This window comes from Struthio camelus, chromosome 1 (assembly GCF_040807025.1).
Source record: "Struthio camelus isolate bStrCam1 chromosome 1, bStrCam1.hap1, whole genome shotgun sequence".
NCBI classification, from domain to species: Eukaryota; Metazoa; Chordata; class Aves; order Struthioniformes; family Struthionidae; genus Struthio; species Struthio camelus.
In genome coordinates, this window is record NC_090942.1 from 2,871,036 (window position 1) to 2,897,875 (window position 26,840).

The 26,840-nt window shown below is 43.4% G+C and overlaps 1 protein-coding gene across 1 annotated transcript in view; it reads right to left on the minus strand.

Annotated features, from left to right (window-relative positions):
• Nucleotides 1–26,840, minus strand: part of EXOC4 (exocyst complex component 4) — a 396,906-nt gene that overhangs the window by 276,679 nt on the left and 93,387 nt on the right. Inside the window, exons 8-9 of the mRNA XM_068953333.1 lie at nucleotides 17,626–17,771; nucleotides 13,135–13,223 (exon numbers count right to left, since the gene is read on the minus strand). Of these exons, the coding sequence (XP_068809434.1) occupies nucleotides 13,135–13,223; nucleotides 17,626–17,771 (235 nt within the window). The remainder of the gene's footprint in view (nucleotides 1–13,134; nucleotides 13,224–17,625; nucleotides 17,772–26,840) is intronic.

A 26,840-nucleotide genomic window follows, 5' to 3' on the forward strand; every position in this document is an offset into this window, starting at 1 on the left:
CACGTAAAAGAAACTAGCTACTGCGCATCATGTCTTTGTTATTATACTATTAAGTAATTACAATGAAATCTGAAAACACTAATGAGTTCTTCAGAAAGTATTTGCCATACCCGGTATTTAGAAGGAAAAAAAAAAAAAAAAAAAACAGGCTGCATTTCTCCAGAAAACCTGAAACAACTTCTCTCAAGCAGCTGTAAAAGTCTTATATGGAGAAAATACCCAACAACATCTGGTTTCAACAACTTCTCAGCATTCACGGTGACTGGATGGCTCAAGAGACCTGGCCAGGGAAATGCAACAGTTTGGGAAAACTATACATAGAGCCAGAGTTCAATTCCAGCCCCTCGGGTAAACACGCACGTGAGGAACCACCAACTCCACTTCGAACATGGGGCTTGGTCACCTTCCCTGCCATCTTTTATTCATGAAATGAGATGCAAACATGGCTATTAAAAATGATAAAGAGTAACTGAACTTTACTCTGTGTCCTTTCACGTGACAAACTCTTGGGAAGATAAGCTTCACCCTATAGTCCCAGCTATATGGGAGTAACCCATATAGCCAAAGGAAACCCCTAGCTTTAAAGATGGATCCTCCTCATGCACATCATGTCCTACTATCTCCTCACCTGATGACCCTTGTAACAGAAGAAAAACAATAATACTCCTCTGTTAAACTCAAGAAATGATACAATCTCATCTCTAGTGACTTGAAAGAAAATGGTCGCAACAGAGAAGACAGAAGACACGCCATTTATCCCCTCCGATCGAAACACAACATGACGTTGGGGTAACGGTTCACTGGCCAGGTTCTTACACGTGATATAGCTCTTGATCTGCTGAGCGGCTACGAAAAGGAAAAAAAAGGGGGGGGGAATTGGGAAGGTGATAAGAGGGCAGATTTTGAGTCAACCAAGAGCAGAACAAGCACAATGTATTCCAAGTGCCAGGTCTGTGCCATAACGCATACAAAAAGCGAGCACCCTGTTATCTCAAACCTTTCGGTGAGATGCACGCAAGCACCCTCAAACTCCTGAATGGACAATTTCATTCTTTTCAAGCTCAAAAAGGAAAAGATACGAGAAAAAGAAAAAGAGATTTGGAGATTTAAAAGCCTACAGATCGGAGGCTTGAAAGTTCTAGTGCTTCTCACAGGTACTTCTCTTTCTCCATCTCCAACTTCCACAAAAATACTTTTGCCTATCTGTATACTCACATTGTTACTGGATGCAAAACCTTCTCCTATGACACTCTCCTCATGTGGGGGGGGGAAAAAATTATTCCTAGTAATTTCAAATAATAAAATATTCTAATACTGTACATGACACATTAAGTAAAAACTTCAACAACAATTTATGCACTTAGTCCCAACAGCACTTCAGAAAGTGTTAGCCTCTGTGTCTTCATAACTCTAAATCACAATATTTTATTGATTAACATTACATCTTAATTCTACAGAACAGCCTTCGCAACACACATTTATCTCTCTAGAAAAGACAAGGTATAATGGATATACGAATTTTTTTGCAATAAATTCTGAAATATCATACACAAACAGATATACAGGACTGTGACGTTACACCTTAAATTCGCATGTTGGACAGAACGAATAGCAGCTAACATAAAACCAAACATGTAATCCTTTCATCCTTTAATTAGGTAAGAATTACTTTCTTCCCCCAACAGTTTGTCCTTATTAAGGAGAATTCAAGACATCTACAGATCCTCCAACTGTTATTCAAACTCTAAGCCATACGAGTCTTTCAAGCAGCTGGCATGTTTTATGCTCTGTGGCAGCTTCTTTAGCTTCGAATTGAATGATTTATTACTATATAACCTAAGCCTCTGATGAGATTATGCTGCCAATTTGTGCCTTCTCTGCAAAGAGAGGTCTCGGTCTCCTGGAACCCAGGTTTTGGGCTGAACGTGGTGAATCTCAATTAAAGGGTGACCTTTATGAGACAAGGGAAATGTTAATTCATGCTCACCTAAATGGCTTTAACCCTCCTTGAAAGCAGGGCTTTCGAAGGCTGCCCACTACTCTGTCACTGTAAAGTTTCATTTCAACATCACCAAGAGAAACAACTCTTCAGTGTAAAAAATGTATATACACATCAGTCAAAGCAAAAGGAGAAAATTTAAATGCTAGTAGAGCTGTCCCCGGTGCATTTCATTTTTTATATTACTTGAAAAACAACGGTTTCACATTTTCAAGGGGCTTCAAATGCTGCTTAGAGGCATGAGGATGACAGGGCCAGAGACGAAACACGCCTTTGCCTCCAAGGCAGGGCAAGAGCAACCGCTACTGCCTCTATCCTCACCCTGACGGCATTTGTTGTAATCCCCAGTCCCCTGTGATACCTAACCACTTTCCTGAGGCACCTCAGTTTGGGGAGTACAAAATTAGCAGAAAAGGCAAGTAGCAGTTCAGTCTCCACAGATAACTCAGTTCGACTTTTTATTTGACTATTATTATTAATTACGATTAGCAAGTCGGTCAAGTAGGAGAAAGAAAAGCAGCATTTTAGCAACGTATTTTAGTGTTTTGCTAATTCGGTCGGTGAAAACAAAGTCCCTGAAACTGCAGATGAGTAAACGAGAATTTGACTTGCATTAAGAATGGATTTGGACAAACTTCTGCAAGATTCTAAAAAACCTGAAAAATCCAAACATCAGCAAGTTTTCAACACAAAACGTAAACGCCTCAGAGCTCTACACTATTTAGCAAGCCAGATTTAAATAAAGAAGATATATAACGCCATCACAACAGCTGCAGAATGAATCGGATATTTGACGCAAAGCAATCATTCTAGATTAATACACATAATCTTAATATATCTACTCTTAATATATAAATCTTTTCCAAAAAGTCTCTTGAAGGATATACATCGCAGTTCTGGCTAACCTGGTCACTAAAGGTCCCGAAAGAACAGGATGACCGGTTAACGTTCGCTAAGTCAAATTCCAAGGCAGTTAATTAAATTTAACTGATCTGCCTTCCCACTGGATGCCATATTCTTTCATTTCTCCAAGTTCATTCTACATACAATGGTGTTGCACAGCTTTCAGCAATTACCAAATTCTGATTCAAATGAACGTAAGCTATTATCGTGAAGAATAACAGGAGATACCTGTAGGAACCTAAACCTGCGGTACCAAAAAGGCACTGGAACGCCATCGTATCAACAAAAAAAATCAAGGAAGCAATCTAAAAACTCTTCTTAAACCAGTCAAGGAAATGGCTTTGCAGCAAATACAGTCCTGAGGAACACCAGAGCTCAGAAGGAGGATCTTGGTTTGAAATGATTAAACTTCAGAAGAGACAACAGCAGCACTATCCACTTAATGACCTATGGATGCTTTTTCATTATTTCAGCTTGTTGCAGCCTGCTTCCATCAGTGCAGGATTGAACATTCTTCAAGGAGAGAAGAGTGGATTATCAGAAACCAGAACTGCTCAGACCAAACCGGGGGAAACTTGAAAACCGGGGGAAACTTGATCCCACGCAGCAAGACAAAAACTGTTGTAAATGAATGGTTTACTACAGACCATTACGCAAAGGCACAAATTCTAGGAGTGCAGGAACTTCTCATATGGAGAGAAAGGAAGACCATGTTATTTCAGATCACAGTGAGAAGAGGACCTGTCTGATTGTATTGTAGTTATTTTATTGCTGGGTGTACTGATGAAATGTTTCCACCACCCTTCGGAAAAGGAAAGCATTATTTATACATTTCAACCCTTACTGATGCAGCATAGGCACTGCCCAGCACACGCTACCCTAGAAAGTTGTGCACTGGATGATAAAAGGAAAAAGGAGGGAAGATATCACCAATTCAGATAAAGTCAATTTAAAGCCAATTAGAAATACAAAAACTTACGGGCTGGTTTTAACAGGTATCAGGAACTTGCGTATCTCACTGAATTAAACTGAGATTGCTCAGTACCTCCAAAAGCCTAGGACTCATGGAAAAAAAAATGCTAGAATAAATACAAAACAGGATATTAAACATTTCCTACCTTTTCTGCTCTATTCTGCATGGCACAAAGTAATTCTGCAACATCTTTGTAAATTCACCACAAAGCCTCCAAACTCTTTAGTAAGCCCAAACCCAAAGCTGCAAAGCAGCTGTAAATAAATACCTTGAAAATCCATGCCAGCTTTCCAGACAAGGGACATGGTGACAGAGCAACTCCAGCAAACCAGAACATCTCTCTGCCAGACTTCTAACAAGACCCAAAACATATCTGGCCAGACCAGCCACCCAGCAATATTAATAGGACTGAAGCATCCATCTGTTTAATTATTTTCTAAAATGAGCTTTTTTCAGTGCTTTTCCTCATGTCAAGAGGGGACCAAAGCTAAACACTAGTAGCTGATGCAGGGAGAGTCGTGAAGATTGAATCCAAGCTAGTGAAGGCCCTCGTAACCGATCCCATCCGCTTTGATTTTCAGCCTTTCACCAGCTCATCTACTGATAGAAGACCATAACGTGATATCTGACAGTCTACGCAGCAGAGTACTAGAAGTCATTTGGTTCTGCTGTATCTGGGGCCAAAGACTAAAGCAAGACAAGCTTGAAGCCAAGCCTGAGGATTTATTCAGAAGCCCTAAAAGGGGATCTAAAACATGACACTGAAGAATAACATGGTCTAAGATTGGATCGTACTGGCAGGGCCACATTAGGGAAGACAGCATAACTAAGGTGTGCTGCCAGACTTGTACTTGGTCCAACCTGTAAAGATAAATTGATGCTGCAAGCTAGGACTGAGCTTCCTCAATAATTAATTCCTTAATAACGCGGAAAAGCTTTTATGCATTCCTACGCGTAGCAATAGCTGCGCACGCTGGCAGGAAAGACTGAGACGTGGCTACAACTGATGCTATGCCCTTTCACGTCGTGCGCAGTGCAAGCAACCACAGCGTCTTCCCACTGCGCTCTTTCACGAACAACCTCATTCCAAAATAATAAAACAAAGACAATGAAAAGAACGGCCTGAGAATTGTATGGTCGTTTTAAAAAGCAAAACCAGCCAGCCAGACGGCTCCAATCTCCCCTTCTCTTGAGGAGACGCTAAACGGCAGCCTCTGACCGCTCAGGCCGCCAATATCGATCAGCTATCAAAAACGACTAGTGCTTCCTTGGCCTCTTCGAAGTCGCAGGCGCAAGCCAGAGAACAGGTTTCGCAGCCCAGGCCTGACTTTCAGCACCTTGCGTCTTCCTGAGAAGTGAGAACAATTAAGTGGGAGACATTCAAAAAAAAAAAAAAAACCCCAAACCCAGAGCGTTTTCTACAAGAGCGACAGAGATGCCCTGTTTCTTTTCACAGGCCCCGAGGTCTGACGAAGGTCAGCCTTTAATAAGCAGTAATATACCTCCTCAGATATAACTAGCGATCAGAAAATGGTTGGAGGAAAAAAACAGTACGTGCCCCGTACTTGCTTTAAAAAGCAGAGACAAAGCCGAGTGCCTGCTGAAAGGATCACCATTCCTCCTCCTGGAGGATACAAATTTTTTGAATATTTAAAAACCACTGAAGACTCCCCAAAAACACATCTATTCAAACAGGCGGACTAAGACCAACCATGCAATGAAAGCCTGTCGCTGCAAATCACAGGCAAAGCATGCTCTTGCTACCACCGGGATGAGGCAAGCTCTTTGCACAGCAAGGAAGATGCTAACAAAGCAAGGGGTTTCTCCCGCTTCCCTTTTTGGGTATCGCCCTCCTCCTCCCGCGCTTTGCCTCCCCCCGAATTCACCACAGCTTTAATAACAATCTCGGAGGCAAAATCAAGAAACAAATTATTTTCTTACACGTAATCCCCCTTTTGCTGTCAAGTGCCTGACCCCGGTTTGATAATCTCATTTCCTGAGAATCAAATTGCTGGAAATTTAAGCTTCCTAGAGTGTTAATTGCGGCCCTGCTCCATTGCTAATCAAAAAATTGGATGTTTTGCATGAAAATGTGGCTCTAATTAATTCTCAGTCATAAAGCGCCCCGGTTTTAATAACCCCTTCTTGATTGGATAGCCTTTGAAGAGACAGTGTAGCTAATCCGCTAAACCAGAAAAAACACACGCAGAGGAAATAATAAGTGGGCTTACACGGTCTGAACTAGATGATTGCATTAATACTGTCAAACCACAAAAAAGCGAGTCTCTCCCCTCTCCTCCCGCCCAGCTCCAGTGACACTGTGATCCTTTGCATCACGGGGAGACAAAAGCAGCTGCGCGACACAAGGTTCCTAGCATCAAATAATCTCCCCCTCCTTCGCATGACCAGCTTTCTGCATCTTCAACGGCTCCTTCCCCTTCTTCTTCTTAAGGGTGTTTTTAACCGGCACTGTCCACTAGTCGCAACGTCTCCTTTAATAAGACAAGGATTATATTGCTTCCCCCCTTCCTCGTCGCCTCTGACTGACAACATATTATCATACACATATCTAAGAGGTGCTGAACCAAATTTTCATTATCCAAAATGTCAAGATTGGTTTTCGTCATCTGCCAACACAGCTGGCTTGCTCCGACAGCCCTTTGGTGAATTCAAATGGAACAAGGCACCTACAAATAACTGCATTTTCCCCGGACCCGGCCTTACACCGTGCACTTGTCATCTCAGACACCATGTGCCACCACGGCGTCTCAACAACAGCAAAATCTCAATTAGCAGAGTTTCAATTGGATTTCGTTAATTACTTAACACCTTACATTAAGAAATTTCCAGCCTTGGATGAAGAATAGTTAAACAGTGTATTGACATGTAACCCAAACCCAGTCCCCAACCTTAAATTTGTATCACTGGTGCACTGGATTTGTACTATCACCTGGCGGACAATAAAGATTTCACAGAGGTCCTCCCTATGAGAAATAAGGTTCTACCTAAAAGTCTAATATTTATAGCCTCGTTACAACAGACCTCTGTTCCACAGCCCAATTTGCCATCCCACATCACAGCTGGACATGATACGCCCGTATTTCTGTAACTCTCCTACTGACTCACCAGGACCATAACATGTGCTATGCTGGATACTTGAAACCTGCAGAAATTGGGAAATTTTATGGCTTAACAGTTTTCCCCAAACTATTCAGCCAAGGTCCAAACTTCCAGCAAGATCCATTGCAACTCAGAAGATGATCACACGGCCAACATTGAGACGTTTAGATAATCAACGTGATGCTACATGTGGTAGCTGGCAAAAAATAAATCTTACGTAGAACATACATAACTAAGCTACCAGCCAACTTTAATATATTTGAGTGTAGCCTAAGTAGAGTCTAGAAGACAATCTTGCATTCAATTTTTATTCTAGAGTTTAATAAAATAAGTTTATGTAACACTCCACTAATCCCACCAAGAGGAACGTTTAACTATAGAAGAGTCCTCGGAATTTAAAATTGCCTCTGACAAACTAAAACTTAAGAAAATTGAAGCAAAGAGAACTCACATAAAATTTTTAAAAATTTGAACAGAAACAAGCATACGCCATCACAAGCATGTTCTGGACAGAAACTGGATAAATAACTTCATGAAGAAATACAGAATTTTCCCCATGGTAGCTCAGTTCAAAAACGTGCCCACTAGTCAGGGAAAACTGCATTTCGGCATGAATCAGAGTCTTTGCTCCACTAAATACCTCCTCAGCAAAGTCACTTAGCCTTTTTCTGCCTCCCCTGCAAAACAAGCACTTTCCTTCCTTACAGTGACAGTAAGAGCGCAAACTGAGGAAATCTGCAAGATGCCCAAATAGTAGGATCAGCGAGGGCACAGTTTCTCAAAAATCAAAGGCACAAGGACAATATGAGAACATATGTTCAGTGCTCTGACATTGCACAGAAATACTCACAGCAGTGATCTCTCAAGGGGCATCGCACTGTAGCATCCTCCCTAGCTTCCAACGCCACTCCATTTCCTGCCATCACCAGGGACCACGAGCACCTGGCCAAACCCAGCGGCAACCGCACGGCTGCGGAGCCGCCTCGTGCGACACGCGGCTGGGTCACGCACGGCCAGACTACCGTTTTCCGCGTTCATTTTAATGTATTCAGACTTAAAACAATGGGATTTAACAGAAGAGCAGACTGGAATTCCGACTCGATTTCTGCTCCCATAGGCCTTCCTAGGACGATCTATTTTGTACCTCAGCTTGCACAGCTACAATCCAACTAAAATCCTCCTTCACGAAGGCACCGAGAAGTTTAATTAACGTTGAAGTGCACCGAGCTTCCAGGGTGAAAGAAATAACAAGCCCAAATTTTAAGAGGTGCTGAGCAGCTGTGGATTGCATGAGCATCCGTGGGAACAGCAGCTACTCGGGAGCTCTTAACACTTCATTCTTAAAAACGGCCCCGATGTACAACGCTAGCAAAGTTGACCTTGATATGAACTACGGGGGCCTGCGCTTGCAGAGATAACAGAGAAGCTGGATGCTATTTTCCATGCTATCAGTACCCTCAAGGCTCTTCAGATTTTTATAATATATGAAAACCCATCTTCTACCCTTTCTGCTGATAAACCGAACCAGGGCCACGGTTACTGCGAACACGATAGGGAGCTACATTAATTCCCTACGGCCACAGGACTCTGAAGCAACACCTGATGAAGGAGCCCATAACCGGCAGCACTGCTGATGAAATAAAACCGTGCTGGAAATTATCAGTCACCAAGAAGCAGCGTGGTGCGTGACTGCTGGCGAGACAGCTCGTGTCCACCAAGGTCTCCTGCCCCGGCTGCTCTGAATCCTGCACACACACAACTATATCCTAGTAAAACAGATTAGATTAGTTCAGATTAGGTTCCTTCTGAAATAAAGACCATCATCCACTGAGCTTTACATTTGCAGATATGGCTTCTTCACGGCTTCTTTTTGTTTTGTGTTATTAGCTTGCATGGACTTTTTTTTTTAAATGATTGACATATTCTCCAGAATCTCCTGCCACCTCCTCTTCTCCCTAGCCGTAGATTCACAAAATTTAAGTATGTAAACCCCTGGACGATAGGCTATAAGACATTTCTGCAACACAGCTGTGTTCATGAAGGCAGCCAGATCGCATGAAAACTAACCATTTTCAGGTATGTCCAATGCACGTATCATGCACTGTCATCATGAATCAAGTACTACGTTCAGTCCAACGAAATCAAAATCTGGTTTGGCACTTTTAAGCATTACCAGAATACAACTTCAGAAATTCACAGAAGTACAGAAAAGTTACGAGTCAAAATGAAGAGAAAGACACAGTACAGTCTTCCAGAGACCAGTCACATCCAGTTTAATGAAATGAACCCAAGGTACCTGCAGAATATCTTCTGCCTTACTGTACTGGCCCAGTGCCATCCTCCTACCATCTAGCATCCCTCTTGCAAACCCTGTAAACAGCAAGAAACTACATTTTTCTTTCATTCTCAAGAATTTTTTGGTGATGGAAAGCAATAGCGGAATGAGTTAGAGCACGCATGGGAATCGTCCCACCAGTCAGTGGCAAGCGACTGCCTCTACAGTAAGAGGCAACATTTCAGCCTAGTTTCTTAAGAAAATAAGAGCTATCTGATCTTTGATCCGTCCGACTGGCTGTTTCGTGAACACAGACAGCCACGCAGACAAATGCGCGGCAAAGGCGGGCCTCCTGGAAGGGAAAGCTGGGGCTGCTTGGTCAGGGCACGCTTAGCTTGATCCAGCACACGCTGTGGGTTTTCAGTGGGGTTTCCAGGGATGCAGACAGGTGCTGAGGGGTGCTGGAAAGAAGGAAGCAAGGGGGCGAAGCTGGTGAAGAGACACGCTGACAAGTGGGGCTAATGCAGGAGAAGCGTTAAAGGTCAACTAGGCTTCAGTCATTGCACTGCTCGTGCCATAAACTTACTTGTTTCAAAAACATCACTCTATTATTTAAGACAGGATATCGAGAATACCACATCCAAGAAATGGCAGGAGGGCTCTTAAGAAAGAATGTGTAAATTCCCCAGCTAGAACGCGGCCAAGCCGGGCTCCTGAAAAGAGAATAAATGAAAAGTTCACTGGCAAATCATTTTTTGTTTTGTACAGAAGATGCCACCTCCGACATTGCACTTCTGACAACATCCTGGGGCGCCGCATCTGTGTTAGTTCAGAAGGAGATATTGCAGTTATGTACTTGCTCTTTTATTTTTTCCTTTTCTTTTTAATGACAACTGCCAAACGACTTGTGCGTCCAGCTCAAAGGGAAAAACACAAGGCCGCCGTCTTCCTCCTCCGATCTCAGTGAAGTAAAGACTCAAGAATTAATCCTTCCATCTCTAAATCGCTTGCAGCAGGTCCCCGTGCCCCCACGGAGGGATAACGTGAGCCTGACGCACTATCGCAGTCCAAGCGAAAGAGGTTAATGACAAAGCATCGCTGTGCTCTTCAGACGTTTTTAAGGCTATTTAAATTAAATTCTTATTTCAAAAAGTTGGCATGAGCCAAACTTGTAGAAGTTTTTTTTTTTTTTTTTGTAAATGCATACGTTTCTTTGAAGATCTTTGCAGGGGAAGATTCCCTAATAAGCCACCCTCCTCCTGCTGCCTCTGAAAAAACATCCCTGTGGATAAGGCCGTCAGGAAGCGAAACTGGCGCCGCGGTCACAGAAGAGCGAGCGTGTCACGCGCCTGCCTTGCAGTAAGCTGATTGAACAGTTAAATCGTATTTTTCTTTAAAAGGGGTTAAGAAAAAAAAAATAAAATCAAAATGCAGATCTTGCTGTGGCCTGGGATTCAGGAAGATTAATGAGCTACCTAAAAGGGAGCAGCCGCTTATAACAGAAAGAGACGGTAGCGCGTTTTTAACATAAAGTTCAAAGGGAAACTTTTCTTGATGGTTAAACGGCAAAGATTTCTTCGCAGAGTCATCTCATCTATTGTCCCCACCGACTCCCTACGTTGACTTTTTGTCACCTCTTGCGTCACGTTCAAGCTCTTCCAATTCACCCGTAAAAGGCGATATAATCTTGTCCCTCGGCACGCTGATTCCTCTGCCTTGTCCTCTCCTCCTTTGTCAGTCCTCAAGCTTTGTTCTGTCTAACCCCCGGGCGGCCGGCGCGGCTCGCTTCGACCCGCTCTTCAAAACGCTCGCAGCCTCCCGCTCGCCACCGATGTTGGCTCGAGGCTCGTCTTGCATCGGTACGGAGCCGCTCCTCCGTGAGATCCGGCTGCGCCCGTCTGCACGCGGGGAAAGGAAGAGAGCCGTCCGAAAACACGTCCTCGAACCGCCACGTATCTGGGAGAGGACGTACACGCGGAGTGACTTAACGCTGTTCTCGGCCATGTGCCATCTAAAGCGGCAAAGACAACCGGCCAAATCCAGGTGTGGAGGCAGCTACAGTCAACAGAAGGCAACGGGATTCATCCCAAACACGCCTGCATTTTCTGAGGCAGGTATAACAGGCTGCCCAGTGGCCCCTTCATTAGGCTAAACTCCTAAATGCCCTTCAAGAGCTTCTCAGTTTTTGGGGTTGGATCCAGTTACTCCACGTGGTTTGTGGAACAGAGCTAACGGCTGTGAAGAAGCGACTACTCAACTCCTACAGTCCACTGGTATAAGCAAACGACTGTGCTGTACAGTACCTTACACGACACAACATCCTACTGAACTGGGTAACTTCTTCCAATAAATGCTATTACTTATATATTCTAAAACGAAACGTGAAAAACTTCTTAAAAATATAACTGTACAATTCCCCTCCGCCACGAAAAAAAACAGCAAATCCTTCCAACTTCTCCATCAATTTAGAGCCTAATGCCTCGGCTCTCTCTAGCAGGCAAGTGCTTCATTTATCCTGCTGCTCGACGGTGGTGCACAGAGCCACGCACGTGCCTTGATTTTGGTGCTCTGTCATAAGTACACGTGACAGATTTTTGAAGGTGAGCACCTCATTCTCACAAGTGAAGAACCGCATGATAAACACCCTCCCAGCGCGCTTAAATGGGGACACGACAAATTAAAGGACAGATATCTTCCATTTTAATCCTATAGGCTCTCAGATCATAGCATGAGAACCTATCAGCTTCAGTACCTGTCCTTTTATCACAGATTCTTCCTTCACAGTGCCATCCAGAAGTATCCGAACATTTCCCATAGAGCGTATCCCTATATCCTTGATCACTGATACTAAGATCACCTTTGTACAGTTCCCTAAGGCAAGCAAGCATCCACAAGAACACTGTATCTCTCTCACTGTTTCTTGCAACACTGCTGTGGGTTTAATTCTTGCTGAGGACAACTAAGAAGGGTGGCAGGGGACACAAAGTCATCCAATAATTCACTTGGAAAATTTTAAACATCCTCAATTAAAAACTAGCACAGAATTATTATGAGTAAGGTTTCAAAGAAAAGTGCTACCCTTGCTCATCCCTATAGTATTGGAAGAAGACATATTTTTTTCCTTGTTATGATAGGCCTGGTAAGAAACAAAAGGATTACATAGAAAAGAACTATTCCTGCCATACGTTATCATGAAAGTCTTAAGATCCTCCCGTGATGTTGCTCCCAAAACCCACACATTTGTGCATTAGGCCACGCGGGAAAAAAAAAAAAGAGAGACGATGCAGCAATCAGAGGAGAGAACACTTCTCTGTGTAAATACAGCAAAAAGCACTTCTCACGAGCAATACAAACTATTAAGAGTAGCCCAACCCTTCAAATTCACCATTTTCAAACATTGTAACTCTTCACCTTTTAGTGTTGTACAAAAAAGTTGTTCACTTAATCCATACAATAGAAACTTATGCCTTCAGATGAGATGACTTGAGCTTAGTTCCCAAAGAAATCCAGCAGAAGTACCGCATTCAGCATATGTGGGTGGAAATAAATTGCAGATAAGGAAGCAGACATTACTTCCAAGTACCCAAAAGCAATGTTTAAGGTGAGACTGCTTTCCTTTAACCCACTATTTTATGAGTGTCTTTTAAGACCTGGATCTTTAGCTCTAAGTTCAGAGGGAATAAAAAGAAACCCAGTTGTTTCACAATATAATAAGAATAAATAAATAGAGGTTACAACCTGTTCCGATTTAGACAGTCTGTGTGTCAACTGAGAGAGGTGTTTATACCTCGACACGGTACGGACAGCACACGCAGCTCCTGCAAAAGAGAATTATCCAGACGCACACACTTTCTCTTCCCCCACCTTGAAGTTCTCCGCTTCTGCTGTAGAGCTCCCTTCTCTGCTCCCGCAAATAGGCACTCATGCTAATAGCATGGGAGGAGGACTCAAACCTGTAATTAAAACAGCAAGTTTCCAGTCAGTGAGCCATCTGTAAAAGTGTCTTTCCTGTAAGCACCAGTCAGCTCTAAACAAACAGCGCTTCCCTGCATGCTGGAGCCATTTCAGAGCAAAACGGTGAGGCAGACAAAAGCCCGTTCTTCCTATAAAACTCCATCGCTGATGCTCCCCACTCCGCCACCTCTGACCACGGCAGCTCTGCTAGCGACTGCCAACAGCACGTGCCAGCCCACGAGGTCTGGCCACGCTCCTCCATGCCATCGGCCAGGAGCACACAGTCGCTTTAGCAGCAATGGCTCAAGCCCGGTAAGATCCGAAATAAAGCCATAAACTAACACTTTCTAAACCGTTAGCTGGCATATAAATGCAGCCGCTGATTAAAAATTAATATTCTCCTGGAAACTACGGAGTGATAAAATACTGATTATTTATTCTGTGGCTCCAATCTGCCACAAGCAATAATCTGAGAAGAGACAGGTATTTTCCATCTCTGTAACCTAATAGATATGATTTTGGCCCTTGCTAATAGAAGGCCATGGACTTTGTGCTAAGCCGCCACCACAGGGTCTCCAGCCGCTCCTGGCTGGCCGTGGCCGGAGCTGGTTGTTGCTGTGATCAGCAGGGTCTGGTGGCCAAGGGCCTCCTGCCCGCCTGGCCTCAGCTCAGCGCCGGGAGCACCTGCAGGGCCACGGGCTGCCCCTGGGCGGTCCCTGCCTGGCAAACAACAGCCCTTGTGTGACCCGGGCTGGGCGCTGGGCAACTCTCCCGCTGGAGAGAGGGATGGGCAGAAGGGAGCAGGGGTAGAGAGAGAAGGGGGTAAAAGCAGCCCCAGGGGGACCCATGACTGGGGAAGAAACTCCATCTTGGACATCACACTCCTCCTGGTGAGGACCTCAGGGTGGTGATGATTTGCCGTAGCCTCTTTTGCCTCGCCCTTCTGCTAAGGACTGAATTGTTTCAGCCTTAGCACCCACTCAGAGGGACACTGGCAGGGTGAGCATCACACCAGAGAAAAGGAAAGAGACATTAGCAAGCTTTTTTTTTTCCCCCCCAAAGGGTATTATTATTAATGAGCCTTTTCTGTAGTAATTTGGACTATGAGTGTTAGCGTTATTGCAACTGGACTAATAACAATCTATCAAAACACAACACACAGTTAAGACTTTAATTAAGCTAACAATAAATTCTTGGCTCTGTATTTATGAGGTGCTCCCTTTTGCCCGCAGCAAGATGTTAAATGTAACATTATCACCACGGCCCAGAGATCTTCTCCAGGCATCAAAACCAGAAACTTCAGGTCAAGGCAAAATATAGCAAACAACTTCAGTCTCCTCCTACTGCCACCAACTTTATTTTGGTACAGTGATTCAAATTATTCCTCGGATTCACTGCACGGGCATTTGATGCTAGATCTCATCACATCCATCTCTTTCCCACGACCATCCATTTCACTCCTCTATCTTCCCCTCCTCTATCACTTCCTTAATCTGTTCTTGTAACAACTCCTTTACCACTTAACTCCTCTGCTTCTGTCATCCCTTCCTTTCCCCAAGCTGATCCTCCAACAAGAAAACCTTCAAATTATTTTTAACATGTAATTACACACAACTGTCACCAAGACGGAGACTAATGCGTTGGGTGTTCAACATCTGCTCGTACAATCCACTCCTTTCCCACGCGTGCCTGATTTCTGCCTTGCAAATTTGATCTGTAGGGAGATGGCAACCTAAACATACACTTGGCTACCTTTTGGAGTAGACAACAGTCAGGTTTATTATGAGAAACTATGTGAATTCACAAGAAAACCCTCATCTGAAGTCTTTTTGTCCCCCTCCCTTGCCTCCCCCCCTTTTTATTAAAGCCAGCATGATACACTTAAGCAGATCATGACTTTTTTTTTTTTTTTTGAGCATTATACCCATTTTAAAGATTCAAAGTCTCTTCCAAATGCTCGCTACTGATTTCTGGACAGCAGGACACATTTCAGGAGCCCTGGTTCTTCCCACCGTGGCTAGATCACATACTTCCATGTAAGCACACAACTAGCACCAGTACTCGGTATTTATAAAATTAGCTTATAACAAGTTATCGCAGGACAAACACCTTTTATCAATCTGTGAGTAAAACACAAGGTGGAGCCCTGCCCTAAGAGACCTCTGAAGCGAGGTGTCTAAATGCAGATATTCTGATGACAAGTGCGTGGCGCCTCCGATTTGGACGTAGCTAATGGAAAGGCAAGAAAAAGAGCCTTGCAGCCTGGCGAGAAAAGCACTGAAGATGGGAGAGGAGACAAGAATAACACTCCATCAAACATGCACGTCCTTCAGTGGACTGAGAAATTCCATTTCAACAGAGATTTCCATAGATACAGTGACAGCTGACAGAAGACAGATAACCGAATGAGAGATCCCAATAAGTGCTGCTGTCACGGAGGTGCTGGCAATGACTCAGTGACGAGACATGGAGTGGCAAGACACGCTTTTTCCTATGAGGTTAGGCACCTTTACTTTAAACAATTATACCCATCTTCGTTCTCCGCTGACAAACTAATATACAGGCTTAAATTGCTGTAGGTGAAACAGAACATCCTTATTCCTCAATCGTAAATGGCCCAAACACACCAAACAACAGACACAATAACAAAAGGTGAGCAGCTCCGTTCTCCTCCAACGTGCATCTGCAAGTCAGAGCAAATTCCAAGAGCGTAATTCTCAACCCATACAGTGATGGGAGTGTTAAAAAAAAGGGGTGGGGGGAATAATCACGGGTTGGCTGGGGGTCAGGAGACACCTCAGGAATCCTCTATCTAACACTTAACCTTCTAGTAACAGAAGATTATATTGACAGCTAATCCAGCGAGAGCGAGAGAGGGAAGCGCAGGAGGCTTTAATCTCTAATTGGGGCCTTGAGGTATTATGAAAATACAGCCGCTACATACCCATGTCAATGGGGCAAAGAATCAGGAGGCCACTGGCAAGTTTTGGATAATTAAGAAATAAGTTGTAGCTGGAGAAACCCACAAGTGATCGGTAAAGAGGTTGCAGGGTGCAAAGCTGCCCTTCCACATGCCCAAAACAGCCAGTTACTCCCAGCCTTTCCCCTTACCGAGGCTCCTGCATTTTCTTCCTACCATATAAAGATCCCGCAAATAATACATGAGGGCTTGCATATTAAAAAGGCCACTCAGACTTCAAAGATCCTCATCTCCAGTAAACTAAAGGGGGAAACACAGCCTCTCACTTCCATAGCCCTCCAGTCACCCTATCCAGCAAGCATTCGCTATTTTTTAAACTTGGATTCTCTCCGTAACTGAGGGTAAAGCCTCATAAGGCTATGCACAGAACAAACCTGTAGTGAAAGACAGTCTAGGCCTGCAGCAGCTTAGTCTGGCGTGGTGCTGAGGACCCATCAGATACGCTGGTCCAGCTGCAGCCGAACACAGTTAAAAGGTTACCGCCCCAAGCTCCTTGGCACTCCTGACCTCCCGAACACTGCTCCACTTGCTGCTCTTCCCTCAAATCTCTTAAAACCGCAAATGTGCTTGTTCCCTGATCAACCTCACCGAAAAAAAAAAAAGGCATTAAAAAGACTATTTTGTCCAGATTGCATCACGGAGCAAGCATACATGCAGTTCTGCTGGCAGATCTGAGGAAGCTGTGATCTTTCAACTTGGGGGCCTGCTGCCAAAATAGCACACGTAGGTACTCCCCGAAACCCTTAAGAGGCCAAAGAGAATCACCAGCACAGGGAATCAACAGAAGAGATGAAAATTCAGCACAGCTTCCCTGAATCTAAGTATAGTGCCCAAATAACAAGGCCATCTCTCCTCTCCTAACAGTGCCGCTCACTAACGATGACTCCTCACTTCTCATTCTTGCACATCAGCTTACCTCCTCCGAATCTCTCCCTTGCCCACCTAGCCTCTCATCCCTTCCCTTACGCCCTCCTCCCAGTCACTTAATTCCTTCCACTTTGAACTCCATTAGCACTCCAAATTAAAGAAACTAGTGATAGGATTAACAGCTTAGTCTATCTGGCAATTATACAGTTATCTTAATTCTCTTTGTCCAGTCCTCTTTATTGTTCTCTTTAACAGGTCTTGATTTTAACTTGGACAAAGATCCAAGTAGTGTATCACTGCATATCCTGCTTTGCAGGAGCTAGTATAAGGGGATTTCAGTCCTGAGCGGAGCCACCAAGAGCGCTAAACGCTACAGAACAAGGACGAATCCTTACAAGAGATCTTACTGAGGCTTCAGCTCTGGGCACTACAACTCCATCCGAAGGCTTACAACACGCAAACACTGTAAGGCTGCTATTAGCAGCTAGCGCTGTGCAACACCCCTGGTTCCAGAGACAGCTTAAGGACGGTTTTAAGACCATCCCCGCACTTACTTGAACAAAGGGTTTTTAGGCCTTTGCGGTTTCTTCTTTGCAAAGAAGGCTGCAAATTCTCTCCCAGAGCTGGCGTAGCTCAGCTGGGTCGACGGCTCCGAGGCGGTGCGCGTGTTCTTCATATCCAGGTACTCTGTCAGCAGCATCTGCAAACGGAAGGGGAAGGCAGCATTTGAAATAAAACAGCATTGTAGCGTAATGCAAAAGTCAAGGATCTTTATGTACTCTATAAGGCTACTGTAGAGAAATCTATATAGAAAACTAATAAAAATCTCCAAGATTTGTAATTAGCACAGAAACCCAAGCTTCGTTTTCAGAAATGAGAGCCTAGTGGCCTATGGGTCACCAAAGTGGTAAAAGCACTTGTCGCGTTATTTAACCAATTCAGTCTGCCACAAAACACTGCTGACACTGACAGCACCTTGCAAGGACTCCCCACTCCTCCCAAAGCTGGTCCCAGCCCGTCATCAGTAGCAGCAGCAAGATAATGGGTACTTGGCCAGCCTTCACAGACTACAGATCACGTAATACTGTTCTTAAAAATGCACAGGTTACCAATATTTCTAAGTTGAGTTGGTAAAACTGGTGCTTTTTAAACAACTTTGCAATGCAGAGATAGATTCCAAGTCATTCGCTTTTAATTTCATCGTCTCTCAAGATGTAAAGAAAACCCTTCAAAAATAACTTCTGTTAATACGTTCTGAAATTCATTAGTTATTCTCAGAAAACTCTGCCTACTTGGAGGCTACTAGTATTGTGTCCAACTCATTAATAATGAGCTAGTCAAACCCAGTCAAAGAGTGCTGTCTGTAATGAAAAGAATATATCCGTACTATGCTGTCTATGTTAAACAAACTACACAGGAAAACGTATCTAGGCAAACTCTATCAAGCCCCTAATTAGAAACAATTCTGGACAGCTTGGAAGAAACACAAACACAAGACAACTTGATTTCAACTCCTAAAACACTTCAATTAAAACTGTACCTGACCGCAAGCTTTTTAAATGCACCTTATCGTTAAGAGGAAAAACAATCGTCGCGCTAATTTTTAACAGTGATTTACCAACTGTGTATTCTCATATTCGCATTTCATCTTGTGGAAACTGCACCAGACCAGTTCAACGCTCTTTCTGCTCCACTGTCCTGTATTCACCACTTACGCCACTTCTTCAGAACAAAGTCATTAAGTACAAGCAGGGGTGACCCATGACAATATACCGCCAAGCGGAAGAGAAGTTACGAAGGGAGAGACCTTCAACGCACAGGGCAATTTGGCTTACAACTGCAGCAGGAAGATTCGAACCCTTATAATTTTTAAGCGATACTATTAACATGTAGCAAGGTCTTAAATTCTTGCCAGCTACGTGCCTGAAAAAATACCGTGAAGTTTCAGTGTCGCATTAGTTTGTGTAACGCGTGGCCTTCCACCCAACTTCACTGACCTCAACTTAGTCTGTGTGCCAACATGGCCCAAGATATCCAGTTGCTCTGCTCTCAGTCCTCCTACGTGGTTTTAATAAGCATCACGTTTCACTAGTAGAAGTCGTGGCCTGGTCATGTACTTATTAAAAGCCACAGCAAGCTAGAACTTTAAAATTCACTTAAAAGAAAAACTAGGCATTTTTCTGCCTACCAAAACAAATAGGAGCTTTCCTTAACAACGATGTAAGGGATTTCATGATTTGGTCCTGTAACACTTTAGCAGAGGTTGCTCAGCCATCAATCAAAAACCTTGTTAGACATTAATCACATGCACGTACGGCAAGATTTATGAGTGACTGCAAAGTTTGCAACATCCGATTCATCTATAACAAGGACTTTTGACTTTCTGTTCAGTGGTTGAATTCTGCCATCCATATAGTATATTTACATCAATGTCAAGCATAGCAAGCTGTATATAAAGCAAGAGAACAAAGCACTCTTTACCCAACTGCTCTTTGGAAAGGAAAATTAAGACAAAATGTTGTATTAAAAAGGCAGTATTTATGGATTTGGAGCCCTAACTACATTCTCAAATTTCAAAAGGTCACATGAGCATGTGCAGTCTGACTACCATGTTGACCCAGTAACAGCTTGCAGTACACGGCTTCTCTGAACCACAGTGGGGCAGGAGCAAATTTTGCTTACACGTCTGACTGCTGCTTGCACTTGCTGAGACTCTCCAGATCTCGGTCTTCATTTTTTGGCCGAGTCCCATGAGAAGCTGTCCAAGTCACTTTGTCTTATCATACTCAAGTTTGACCTATGAATGAAACAGGGACAATAAAACATGCCTAGCCACAGGGTGACAGCTCAATTCATTCATTATTCTGCCTCCTCTGAGGTTTTTAGATAGGAGGCCTGAGCTCTGAATAAGCTTCATTCCGTCAATTAAAAGATATTCCACATCCTCACATACTCGCCATTAAAACGGATGTGGTGTGAATTGCTTGCTCCACTAGAAAAAACGAGACAGTTTCAAAATCGAAGATCTCTTCCTAAAACATTACTATTCTGTCATTAACTCTTTTGAGACGATTCCACCTCAGGTACCTCTGCTGATCTCAGTAACAATGGAACCTCGAGGAAAAAAAAATATTTCAGGTAAGCAGGTCCCAAGTCATTTATGTCAAAAACAACCATCTGAACTGTGACAAAATTTGGAAGACAGCATAATTCACAAAACTCTAGTTTAACGTGTTTCTCATATGCAACCACCACAAAGTCACAGCTGAAGACTGCAACTTTGACGCGTTCCAACAGGAACTCGGGAAGTTATTGAAGAGCAGCTACCAACATCTCCAGAGCTATATAAAAAATATCGATGCAATTTTTTAAACCTGTCCAAAACGCTCTCTGCACCATTTATGTTGATTTTCAGTATGCCTTCAGATCTTTGGGAGAACCAAAAGATGAAATGAAATGAAAACTTAACATGGTACCCAAATTGTATGAGGTGACCTAGGCCCAGTAATTACTGGCCTCTCAATCTAGCATCGATCAGAGACAGAATAACAGAAGAGATGATAGAGGACTTTATTAAAAAAGAATTAAAGAAGAATAACACAATTCATGTCCATTAACATGGATTTACAGAAAACAGATCTTAGCTAATAGGTATTTTTGAGATGACAAATTTACTTTTAAATAAATAGAGAAAGTTTCCACAAAGGATCTGAGAGAAAAGCCAAAAGAACAGAAGCACACACAGCATCCACTAAAAAAAAAAAAAACACAGCAGGCTAGTGAAAAGATCCTTAACATGCAACTAGAAACAAGGAATTCACCAATATTGGATTATGCAAAGTCACAGAAATCTTGATTATATTTTTCCTTTTGTCCTCTATACTCCAAATGGAAGCCTATTCCAGAACCTTTCTTTCTCGTTTGCTGGTTACAGATCTTCTAATTTTCAGCCCAACTTTGGTCCATCTTAGTTTTTAAAACAATAGTTACTGAAGAAGCTTAATCAGAGAAGGAAAGCACACATACGAGTGGCTGCAGCAACCCTTTCTCAACTGAATGGACCAGACTTGCTCCTGTCTCTATTTTGGGGAAGAAGCAGGGAGATCGGTAAAAAATAGAGGGAATAGACCATTAACAGAACAATATAAATTTTTTGGCACGCTGGAATCAAACTACTGTGAGAATTTCAGCGTCACAGAGTTAGATTTCTACACCTAGGACGAAAGAATGAAGGCCAAACGTATGGGACTACCGGAGGAAGCAGCAACTCCCGAACATTTGGGAACACTGACGATAATCAGCAGCAGAGAGATTCCCGCTGTGGCAATGGAAATTAATTTATGAAAAATGGCTAAATTTGAAAGGGGTGAAGTTTAGAGTGTGCCTCTGCCTTTGCCCTCACACCTGGAATGGTGGATGAAACCTGGCACTCATAAACAGAGAAAGAGGAGGCAAGAAGAAGCATGAGAGTTATTAAAAGGCTGGAAGGCATGACTTATAGCAAAACAGCAAGAAGTCATGAGCTCGGTCTTATTAGCTTAGCAAAGAGCAGGCTAGGAGGTTACTAAATCAATCCGCAAGCACATAACACAGCACAAAACTGATGAAAAAAATCTTCACTAATGAATTTATTAAAAAAAATCCAAAGCCTGGGGAAAGTTGAAGCTGGACAGGCTTTGACTAACAGTTAGGCATACATTTGGAGAGTGTAATTATCCACTTAAATCAAAGGTTACAGTGTCTTCTCTATCACTGACTCCCTCTCACCCCAGTGAAGACTGGATGCCTTTCGAAAGGATGCGTCCTCATTCAGATAGAAATTAATTCAAGAAACTACTACGGCTTGTTTCATGCAAGAGGTCAGACAAGAAGATCACAACAGTTCCCTTTGGTCTTATCTTCTTTGACTCTTAATAAGCCCTTGCAACACTGTGCTAGCTCTCAGGTTCCTGGATGAAAAACTACTGATGTTCAAAGCATTATTACGGAGCATCTCCTATAATTACCATTTCCATTGGAACTTGAAACAAAACTAGCCACTGCTAACGTTTGTGTTTGGTAGACAGGTTTGCACTGGAGGAAGCTCTCGTCTTGCAATCCTCGAGCACGTACCTCTGGGGCGCCTTTGAGCTGGCCTGGTTGCCCAGAACCCACCCAGAAATAACGTTCTCAGAGTCTGAGAACGTCTCCAGTGCTTTGCTGCGTGGTAGTGACAATAGAAAATGTGCTTTATTTTCAGCTTATTGCTCTAACACGCTGGGCAGCTGCAGAAATGTTGGCATTGCAACTGTACTGACATATTGTTGACTCATTCGGAGTTGCATCAGCCTCGGAGATTTCCTCAGAGTTACACTTTCGTTAGATGTAGCAGGAGGAATGGGAAGCTGAGATTACAGAGCGGAAGAGAGATTTGCTAATGAGCTTTTCAATGTGAAAAGTTGGCAAAAACAGAGCATCCCACAGCAGTCAAATTTTACTACGGTTTCCCTAGCTCAATGGGGATGTGAGGAAGTGCTTGACGACAGCAAATCACCGTGCGCGCGTTGGGAAAGACGCAACAGCCCTGAGAAATGGCAATATCCAACCACAGACGACTTCAGGGGCAACAAAGGGAACTGTAAATGAATCCCGAAAAAAAAATGGGAGTTCAAGTAGGATACACTACTGTGACATGCGTTTTTCCCTCTGTAAACATATAAAAAAGGATATCGTTCTTCAAACTCTGGAGACTGGAGATAACTACTAGCAAAGCACCAAAATAAGGCAAAGAAAGCAGTGGAACTCAGTAGGAGACTAATCTATAGCTAACTACCTAGTAATTTGCAGTATCAAGTTTCTTAATAATAGTAATTGTCAAATCTAACAAAAAGAATTATGGTTAAACTGCATTTTAAGACCATCGCGCTTTCTGCATAAACTGTGCTAGGTAGAGAACTCAAGAGAACAGGGGCTGAGTACATGTATGGCACGTGTGACAGGACAATGCAATAAGGTAACTCTGAAAGCATAAACATTTTTTTTTAGGTGCCGTGAATACTGTTTAATGCTGTACAACCTGCTTTATCTAATCCTCATTGCCCGTAAAATTAATTTGACTAAAACATAATAATAAAAACCCTCCAAGAATTAATTCTCTCAGGGCATTGCCCAATTCTATTATTGTGCAAGAAGTAACCTCTCTTATTGTTTTTCATTTTTGGGAAAAAGTACAAGAAAATATTTAGACAATGCTACCACATTCATTATCAATGCTAATTGTCAATTAGCACAACTATTACTGTAGATCTGTAAATGTGCTTCCGCCTCCAGGGAGGAAGAGAAGGATGGAACAAACCCCCAAACTACTTTTGAAAACACAACTTCTTAAAAGCTGTTTTAATTGACACTGAACCGTAGACCTGCCCAGATTGCTTTGGAGGGTTTTAAAGGAGAATCTTTTCATTTCACAAGTTACTTTTATCGTAGCGTGGACTTTATACACAAGGCAGGGAACACCACAGGCTCCGATTACACTTGGCGGATGGATGAGCTGAAGTCACTTGAGATATACGTACACTAACATAATGGGCTCCACGGTTGCTAGCACAGCAAAAGGAGAACCATTACGTGCTGCCATAACCAGCAGCACCAGGCTGCAGGTTCTCTGCACGGGCAAACACTGCCCAGCGTTCATTTTATTTTCCCAGGCTTTATGCGAGCTGCCACAACAGCTTACGCGTCCTATCAAGAGAGGGACTTGGCTTCAGCAGTAAACGCGTGGCACAGCAACTTAAACATCAGCGGTCTCTACAAACGTTGACCCCTCTGACGTATCAATGCTCCTGTGACACATCACTATGCGATTGTATAGACTTTAAGTGAAGTCCTGTTCCCACTGCAAGCACCAGGAAAACCACCACTGACTTGGGAAGGACGCAGTTTGCGCTCGCTGCCTTCCTCAACCGCTGAGCGCCGAGAGCTCGAGAGCCTGCGCGTTACCACCGACACGAACACACAAGATGAAAGGCCTCTTAAGGTCCCCTTCACCCTCACTCACCTGTGCTGCATCAATACTGGAGGTTTCAGCTTGACTCGGAAAATAAACAGCTGGAGGAGAAAGCTGCTGAAAAGGACGACAAGGGGTCACCGGATCTGCTGCAGGATGTGCGCGGGTGGGCACACGATGCTGAAACAGTTGCCTTCTCCAGGGTGCTTTGCAACTGCTTTTTAACTTTAGCGGCTTTAATATTTATATAACCAACAATATGGTACCAGTTCACTCCAAGGTACACCATGAAGGTTGTCTTGAGTTCATCGATGCACAAAGTTTTAAGATGCTCTCACCGAAATTTAGTTATCTTCCCTCCACAAAAGAGAAAGGGAGCTAGTCTGTCTTTTCTTCCCGCTTTCTTTGGGCTTCTGCTGCTTGATTTATTGTAACAGAAGAGGGACAAACATTGATGGCAAATATATTTAAGCTGTGAATACTTAACATGAAAAACCGGGCCATAAAACAAATGGACGGCATTTAATTTTCTCCAGACACATCCCCGTTCTGCAAATAGAGATTATGCTAAAAAAAAATGACCCAAGCAATAAGGCTGCTTTCTGGTTTCAGTGTCGGGCCCTTAACACCAAAACAAAACAAAACACCAGAATGACGGGATGGGGGGGCAATGAGTCAGGATTATTCATTATCATTCATTTCCTCTAATGAAAAGTAAAATTCTTAGGCTTGTTTGCACAGTAAAGCTTGAGGTTTCATCCGCAAGACTACTACCAGAGTCGGCGAGAGCTACACATTTAAATAATTTGTGGGGTTTGGCCTTAATATTGTACGACGATTAGGAGAAAAAAAAAAAAAAAACTGGTCATTTTTGACAAATGAACCCAATTGGCCTCTGGGCAGTAACTTGTATCTCCTGGGACCGCTTAAAGACTATCTCCATCTATATATCCATACAGATCTATAGATAAATATAGATATTTATATCCATGGATATATAGATATAGCTAGATATAGAGCTAAATATATATCCAAAGAAACAAAAAAATCACCATCTTTAGTGCATGGTCCTTCCAATATGATTAATGACAAGCTGTATAATACATACGGGCCAGTACCGTCTAAGGTACACACAACTAGCCAACTGCGGTCCGAAAAGCAATAAACTGCATCCGAGGGGCGTAATTACCACCTGCTTGACGGACCATACCAAACGAAGTACTTCCCTGCGAGTTTCAAACGCAGTCTTCCCACCCGAGCGGGCTTGCTTTTTGTTCAGGGGGGCACATAAAAAGGTCAAGGAGGGGAGGAACAGCCCAACAGGTTAAGTGAGCGCAGGTTTCGGCTCTGCGATCATACTTGAGTTAAACTTGACCGGCTCGGCACATTTCGGAGGCGGGGAAGAACCGGTTCGCAACCGCTGTTTACAGCCAAAGGCGTCGAAAGCGCAAAGAAAGGAAGGCTGGGCCGCGTTTAGCGCCCGCTGTACAGCCACCCTGCAGAACAGCCCCTACCTCAAGGCAGAAACGTGCAATTCCAACGCACCCGCCAAAGAGTGCTAAGCTAAACCCAACCCGTCCGAGCTTCTGCTCTTCAGAAACTGCCTCCTACAAGGGAGCCAGCAGCAAAGAGAGGACGCGGGAGCATGCTGTTTAAATACCAGCCATGTTAACTCCTGGGAAATACAGCACACTTCATGTACTTCAGGCCTTCAACTAATTGCTTAAGACATCCTGCTACAGTGTAGCTGGTAACAGTGGTGTGCCCTCAGTCTTCATTAAATGCCAGCTCTTAATAACAGACTCCAAAAGGGCTTTAATTGCATTTACTCGCAGCTCCTGAACTTTAAAAGTTGTTAATCAGATTTCTATGTAAATGGAATGACGATTAAAGGTTAAGTACAGGTTTCTGAAATTTCAGCAGCTGAAGACGGATTGCCCTTAACAGGAAAGAGAAACTACCAGACTTGACAGGAACTAAACATCTTAATTAAATACTCAGAAGTACAGTACTTATTTCTGCGTGAAGTTCTATTTTCAAATGTCAAACTTAATCAGGCACTTGACAAAAATGTGCAATATCCCTACAGCGCAGACGAACAAAAATGCCTGGGGATTCTTCTCTGGAGAAACACCTGCGCATCTCCCAAATCCTCTGCTAGCTAAGACCCACGAGTCCTCCAAGCCACCTGTCCCACCACTGAGGAAAAAAAAAATTACCTAATCCAGGAAGGATTAGGATTAGGTTCAGGAGTAGGAAACGCCGTTATTCAACCCGTCACTTTTTCTCCCGCAGCGCTGCCCACAACTAACTTCACGCTTTCGTACCTACCGGCTCTGCACACTACAGGCAAAACCCGAATGCCTGGGTCAGACGGAAGTCCTAGCCCCTGACTCGAAATTCATTCCAATTAACTAGGACTCTGGTCTCCAATTTAAATCCCTTTGGAGATACCACCAGCTCTGTTATTGGTACACTGTGGTTACGCAGTGGGCTTTATAGTCGTGAGAAACAGACCTCAATAGCCTCCGTAAAATACTTTATGCCAAAATATTATAAAATAAGAAGTATTTCACGCAACTCAGGATTTAATTCTAATTCCAGTGAGCAGCAACCGCACAGGGGATTATCTCAGAGCCTGAATAAGGAGCTTCAGGATCAAAAACCAGAGACCTCTGCCACTCCAGTGCTTAGTCATACAGTGGGTTGTAAAGCTGCTGGGATGAGCTGCCAGAAGGACAGACCCAGGTATTTCACGTATATGGTAATTTCACCCCAGTGCAA